At 45.2% G+C, this 7,166-nt stretch overlaps 3 protein-coding genes across 3 annotated transcripts; 1 reads left to right on the forward strand and 2 right to left on the reverse strand.

The window, feature by feature from the left end:
• Nucleotides 1-1,007: 1,007 nt before the first annotated feature.
• Nucleotides 1,008-1,394, forward strand: N7520_001577 (uncharacterized protein; the record flags this gene model as incomplete). Its single annotated transcript, XM_057135512.1, has 2 exons — nt 1,008-1,223; nt 1,284-1,394. The coding sequence occupies 2 exons, from the start codon at nt 1,008-1,010 to the stop codon at nt 1,392-1,394; spliced, it is 327 nt and encodes a 108-aa protein (XP_057001448.1).
• A 555-nt stretch (nt 1,395-1,949) lies between these two features.
• Nucleotides 1,950-2,285, reverse strand: N7520_001578 (uncharacterized protein; the record flags this gene model as incomplete). The annotated part of the gene is made up of 1 exon (XM_057135513.1): nt 1,950-2,285. One exon carries the CDS (start codon nt 2,283-2,285, stop codon nt 1,950-1,952), a length of 336 nt encoding a protein of 111 aa, XP_057001449.1.
• Nucleotides 2,286-3,175: 890 nt separating this feature from the next.
• N7520_001579 (uncharacterized protein) lies at nt 3,176-3,913 on the reverse strand (the record flags this gene model as incomplete). The annotated part of the gene is made up of 2 exons (XM_057135514.1): nt 3,176-3,404; nt 3,465-3,913. 2 exons carry the CDS (start codon nt 3,911-3,913, stop codon nt 3,176-3,178), a joined length of 678 nt encoding a protein of 225 aa, XP_057001450.1.
• Nucleotides 3,914-7,166: the final 3,253 nt, after the last annotated feature.

Raw genomic sequence — 7,166 nt, forward strand, 5'->3', positions numbered from 1 at the left:
AAAATACCAAAAGCCACCCAAAGCCATCATCCCACCTTACGAATCACGACTATCATTTGACGACTAGATCCAAGTTCTCATTGAAAACTCGAATAAATCTACCATTAGAGCCACTCTCTAGCTTATGCTAAAAGACTCTGCCAGCTCCGGGGTGGAACGAACGACTCTTGGCTGTTTCCGGGACGTAGGGCCAGCGATGAAATGAAAACGCAATATGGTTCAGTTCTTGGGACCATTAGTCCTTCATTAAAAAATACAATCATCTTTCGACCGGTAAGTTGCAGTCGCGTTACCAAAAGCCATGGTTGAGAATGAGAATCGAGATGTACGATCCTGGTAATGCTGGCAGCCCTTTTCGATTACTAGAATACATACCAAAAGGTATCGTCCTTCCAGGCAACGTGGAAACAATATGTGCATTTTGATCATGAAGTTATGCAAAATGCATTTGCTTGATCTGTTTATTTCATTTGGCCTTTCCCGGGGGCTTCTCTCACCACCAGAGTTACCTTTTTTTTCCTGTATCATCATTGAATTCGGAAACACAATCCTTTTCTTCAGTAGCTAAGTGGTACATCTCAGCTATTCAGATGATCATGAAGACTGGTACAAAGTGCATGCAAATATAATATACGTGTGCACAGGCCTATGTGTAAGTGACACGCATCACACGCTCAATGACATGAACACCGAAGCATCGTTTATCCTGGTCAAGGCGTTAAATATGGTGAAGGTGAACATGACAAGGCCATTAAAGAAGATTCTTCACTTCACATTCGATGACTCGAACCTCAGCCTGTTGATAAATTGAAATACTACAGTATCTGATAAAGATGCTATAAATATGATATCTTTACTCAAAAATCCCATGCCCACAATTGAACTCTCTTGAAAAATATTCTGTTCAGACATCGGGCTGAATAAATTTTTGCAACGATCCATCAGTTCTATTTATTCTCTCAGCATTGACAGCTCAGCAATTTCCTTTCACTATTTTATCAGCCATCATGACCAGCCCTGAAAATGTTCTTTTGAAATGGGAGTCAGAGGGTACGGACACCTGTACTCCTTCCGAGAAATCCTCTACGGTACCCTCGGAGACAAGTACCGACCGTGATTTCATCGCTTCTGATTCAGAAAGCTTGTCTCATGCCTCGCATAATTCATCGGATGCTTTGTATCTTTTTCAAGGGCATTCGTCTGAGGAAGAGTATGGTGTTCAGGTAAGTGCATTGTGATATATTCTCAATCATGTCGCTAATCTAGTGAACATCTCATGATAGGACGGAAAAGTTCCAATCAAAACAATCGCGCGACAATCAGTCATGCTGAATGGCCAACCTATCACCAAGTATCTTGTTCCTTGGTACTCGTGGGAAGATGATGAGATGTGAGAGGCTCATGATATGTTGGGACCAGCAAACAATCGCTATCAAGGCTCATAAGTGAGTATAACCGACATGCAGAATTGACCCTGCGAGCATTGATTTCTCCATCCAAATGTGTTACGTTAATTTACTTCCGTCTGATGTCTCCGTTAAAATCCAAATTGTAAAAGATTGCAAAGTCGCGATTCCGAAGTGAATCTCGATTTTGCGATTTGTTTCTGATCAAATCCGGCCTTCTATCACATTAAGTCCTTCGATGTATGACGCATTCCTGTTTCTCTTATATCAAGGGTGTACCTGCCTTATAGTATTGTATGTTTTCTCACATTTTCCCATCCATTGATAGAATAACATGCCTGACTGATTATCAATTGATGGAAAGCCTTACTTTTCTAAGGACTCTGCATTTCTTCAAAGCATTATCGACACCGGGCTTGTCACTTTGTAGTTTTCTCACATTATCTGTGTTCGCCGCTATATGATTCGGACTCCTCACTATAGCATGCTCGGTGTTTCCAAACTTCCACATGGTTCATACTAGAACGCAAGCTATCACTGACCCTAGTGAAAGACATGTTTGATGAGAAGTAAAATCCAGCAGAGTCTCCAGAGTCGTAAGACATTCAAAAGTGCTTTTCCAGCCGATCCCTCCATTGTTGCACTAGGTGCGGTATTCGTCGCTGTCCGTGCACCTTGTCCAACGGCATGGGATGTAGTAGTGACAGCAGGTACACTCAGAGTTGGCAGGTTGAACGTGGGAATGATCAATGACAAAGGCACATCGGCAGTATTCCAGTGTAGTTCTGCAGTTGTGTCAAGTTCCTTAGGCGCAGCAATGTTGTTTTCGGTACATGCGATGGAAGCTCCACTGATCATGTCGTTGCCGCATGGAAACATTCTGATGATAGATAAGTAAGACGTCGACTTGATCAAGAAATTAGGGTAGGGGGCCAACTTGGACTCGACTACAGACTTCATGAACATTTAATGGCTCTGAGATAATGCTGTACCAAAGATGTTTATTTTTGTGTGTCCGGATTCAGTAAATCGAAAATGGTTGAATGTGTCTGTTCAATCTTTGGTGCAGGACTCGTTTTTTAAGTTGAATTTTGGACTGAACAACAACAGTTTGGAATGATTCATCAGTTGACAAGTGCTAGAATATTCGTGTGAAAATATAATACTGCGCATTTTTATAGCTAAAGTATGCAGTTCCCTATGATCAACTTCTTTCAGCGCCATATTTCAACTATTGTAGAAGCCATAATTTGTTAGAGATTGTTTGTGGCAAGAAACTGAGAATGAAGAATTGAGACTCATTTTTCGAAATTTTCGAGTCGTCACCGTTGGGCTAGCCAGCTTTGTCGTGAGAGATCTTGAATTATTCTATCCTTTCCTACCTTTCACTGTTTGCTTTCGGAAGGGCTGCGTAGGCCTAACTTATGTTATTCACAGTTCCACCAGCACTATACATACCTATGCTCTCTGGGCGGCAAGGCTCATAATGAGATAGCAACACCTTTCATTGCTTGGTCTACAGTACACTTTTAACAATGACATTGAGGTGAAGTACGAAACGAGGTGTTTGTAGCAAATAGCGAAGCGAGAACATTATGTTACATCTAATACTGAATCTTCCGCACTTTGATAGTCTGTTGATCTTCACAATGGTGAGTTGCTCCAAATTCAGATGACAATACGAAAAAAAGGTTCAAAGAACAACCTGACTAATTCCTTTCAATATTCTTCATACACCATTCTCAGATCGATACCAGCCCCTCGACTTATTATTCTGACCTCGACGAAGGCAAAACAAAAGTAAAAACCGCGTCTTCTCGTTTGACTTTTTCCAGAAGGTGAAATTTATAGAAACACAACAGTGCCAAAGAGATAGTAAGAGTCGCCCCAGTGGCGACTGTAGTGACGATGGCCATCACAGACCATTCTCCCCGCTGAGATGCGCAGACGTTGATAATAGTAGTCAATAGCCCAGCAGCGGCGTTCAGCGAAATCGGCCTATTGATTTATCAGATTTAAAAATAGCCGGGTTGTCGTTTGAGTAGTGCAGTAACTTACGTGAAAAGCCTATTGATCAACCATATGTAATTGCTTCTGAGCTTCGCGAAATGCAATAGCCATGCAAAAGCTGCAAGACCCCCCAGAAGAAGACAACAGGCAATGGAGAGCAACGGAGGATTTTGGATCGTGTGCAACACTGTTCGACCGGCTTTGTTGGTTTGCAGAGCATGTTCTACCTGGTCGGAGCTTTGAAGAGAGGTGAACGTGCCTGGAACGACCAGATAGCCAGCAAGCAAAGCCCAGTTTGCCGCACTGACAGTGATGTTGAAGATAAAATCCATTTCCTCCTCTTCTCTAAGCATTCTCGCATAGGGAGTCTCATTGATGTAGCGAGTGGGCAAAGAATTGCTTGCCCTGGGCGACACATATTCCTCATTTGGGAGACTGCGTAAATGTACAGGCTTCGACCATGGGACATAGAAGCTTGGTTTTACAGATTTGTGCATGGCAGGCTTCATTTGAAGACGTCTGTTTCGCCAATGAATTTCCAATCGAGGATAAAGGCACAAGTCAGCGTGGATTTCCCAAATTTATAGTACTTTCACATTCATATGGTGCGATAAACCCGCACTGATCTTACAGTATCAACAAAGGGACTTCAAGTATCTAAGTCGCTTCAGGAGTCATTTTCCAGTGTCAATTCAGTTTGTCTCTCAATCAGGCGGCCCAGTCTCACAAACAGAAAAACTGAGGAGGTCCTCTTACGATTGGTTCAACATAAATTCAACCAAGCAAAATATCACTGCGAAGTGATATTCATGCCGGTTTAAAATTTCAAAAAAGTGTCTCAGCACCTCTACGATCATCTATAATGCGATATCCCGTTGGTGTCCAAGACTTCGCGGGCCGGTACCATGTCTTACTTTTGCATCAGACATGCCTCCCAATTTCGAACCGTTTCCCGAAATACCAACAACGTTTAGCGTCTTCCTTCCCGGCTTGCCCATCATGCGACCATGAAATCTCGTTCCGCAAGTGGAGCATGCGCTTTGTCAATGTATATTGTCCCCCATCGGTACGTTCTACCTTTTACACTGTCATATCCAGGCCCAGGACCGCTCGTATGAGGCTTTCATTCAAATCTCTTTCAATCTTCATATTGACCACAAATACCCAAGTCTGATACCATATCTCATCCAAGCGCTTTCAACCTTTGTGACCCGCAAATGCAAAAATGAGTTCTTTTCGGGAACCAGGACGGGTGTTGACGTTTGCGACCTTGATGATAGGCCATTCTATGCCACATGGAAGTTGGTGGCACTGCAAGCCTAATGGCCTCCTCTAAGCGCCCGGTATGGTCACTTATCTTGCTTGGGGTAACTCCATATCGTCTAGCAATGATGTGGACGTAGTGCACCATTCCAGATGTAGGGAGCTCGAAAAATTGCTGGCAGGTAGGAAAAGTGCAAGAATCGCGACGAATATATACAAAAGGGAATAGAGGCGACCATGCAGTGCTGCGGCTACAAAGAAAAGAATGCTACAGGCGTGTAAAAGTGGTGCTTTAGATATCAATGGGATGACAGAAAATCTTTTCTTCGCAAATAGAACGTCTTTGAGTCATTACATGGCTCCGAGCAACATGTTGACCCGCAGGCTCAAGTAGCTGCTTCAGGTCGCTTGTCTTATTCCGCGGTAGGAGAATAGTGGAGGGAATCGAATTCTGCTCAGCTAAAAAGAAATCAAGGAAAAGAATTTCGGATTTTCTAAACTTCGCTTCTTAGAAGTCATACTGTATCATCTATCTAAAAACACTGACTGGGAGAAGCCCTTTGGAAAGCGCCCGCCGCAGACCGGCCCACACAGCCTTCAAGATTACCTCAGGAAATTCCTCCATACCAACCATTAGGTGACTATCAACTTTAACATGACACCTGCCTCCCCGACCGCAGCTTTGATACGCCACTCCACCAACTGACCATGTTCCAGGTGCATGCTGGAAGCCGACTGGCTAGATTGTGCGCAATGCATCTACGCCCCGTAGCGGTCAGGAGCCCGTCTCTTCCTAACCGATCGACGTGGTAATGGCGGATCTGGAGATGCAGAGGCCACAGGAAGACTTGGATAGTCCACGTGCTCCGACCCTTGACGCACCTGGTGTGTACTTGGTCCAGCGGTACCGAGTACCGCTTCTGCAGGTGTAGGAGAGGTCTCGACGGAAGGCGTGATAGGAACCGGTGGTTGCTCGTTGTCATGTACTGTGATCGGCAAACTCCGGTGATCTGCTGCGGAGGCCCGCTTTTGCCGTTGATTCCACGCAGCCTCCACAGTTCGCATATCATAGTATGCATCAAATGGTGCGTCACTTTTACTTCTCACCTGGTTAGCTCTTGCACCACAAAGTTCAGAACAAAGACGCTTCACATACCATACTACACAAGAAGATTTGCTCCCGGGCGAGAGACTTTGAAGCCACGTCGACATACACCCTAAATGGACGCAAGAGGTGCATCGGCCACATTTCAACACGAGGGAGTCATTCTGCTCTACCCCTAGACAAATTCCACATGTCTCATCTTCTAAGCTTGATGTTGGACGGAAATTTTTCAGGCAAAGTAGAATCTCGTCCCCTTCCTCTCTTTCGATTGAAAGCACCGTCAGATAGTCCCCCGAGAGATCCAAGGGAGCTCCCTCCTCTCGTAAAAGAGTCTCTATCATTTTCTGACCGGAGAGACGGGAGGACTCCAAAGGTCTGGTATCTGTCGTGGGCTGAGCAGGGTCAGGCCGGCCGGGTGACATCAAAGGATTGCGTCTTGTACGCTCCATGTCAAGGCGAGCCTCTGGCAATGGCTCCCAGTCTTCTCTGAGAATAGGTTGTGGTGTGTTGACCTGAGCTTGGTTACGAATGGCGGCTGCTTTCCATCGCTCTCGGACATTGTCGACCTGAAGTCGACGGTGCCAGCGTGCGCACAGGAAATGAGGAACGATACCTTGTAGCCTAGTATAAAGGAGACCAAGGTCAAAGGGATCGCATGAGAGGTCATTCAACTTTTTGACACCCATTTGGTGGACTTCCTCTGTCACGGAGAGTTTGCAAGGTGTGCCTCGCTTGGTGAGACCACAGCATGTTCTGTTTGCTTTGTCCGGCACTTCACAAATCGCGAAAGCATCCCAGAGATAAGGTGAAGCCATGATGATAGTCGGGCGAATAGATGATGTGAGGGCGATGATTCGGCGAAATAGAGTGTTGTGAACAACGTCGATGATTCAAATTTGAAGTTGACTTTGAGTCATAGCCAGACATCTTATAATTCTTGATCTTGGAGGCAACCACAGTGAGAGGACAAAATATTTAGACACTTGCATTCCTCGAGCCTGGTGCTGATGATAGCAAATGCCATTGTCGATGAGGAGTATCTACAGAATGAGAAGTGCTGCTTACAGCGCATCAAGGGGCAATAAGAGCCACAGGCACCTTCAACTAACCTGCTTGATCCCTTGAACTTTTGGCCCCGGGATCAAGAACAATGGCTCTAGGATCTGGCTCAAGGGCCCCATGATTAGGCTCAGTCTCAGGGCCTGCGAATACATTCCCAGTCTCGGTTCAGTCATGAATAGGACCTTCGGTTGAGATCCTAGGACCAGCCGTCTGGAAACACGCTTGAGTCAAAAGCCCGCACGTGAAACCCAGGACTAATCAAGATGATCCTACAAATGTCCTTGAGGGACATCGGACTTGGCTTCATGAGTCCAGGACCA

The sequence above is a fragment of the Penicillium odoratum genome (genome assembly GCF_028828045.1).
Source record: "Penicillium odoratum strain IBT 22623 chromosome Unknown utg000001l_segment0_segment0, whole genome shotgun sequence".
Classification (NCBI taxonomy): Eukaryota; Fungi; Ascomycota; class Eurotiomycetes; order Eurotiales; family Aspergillaceae; genus Penicillium; species Penicillium odoratum.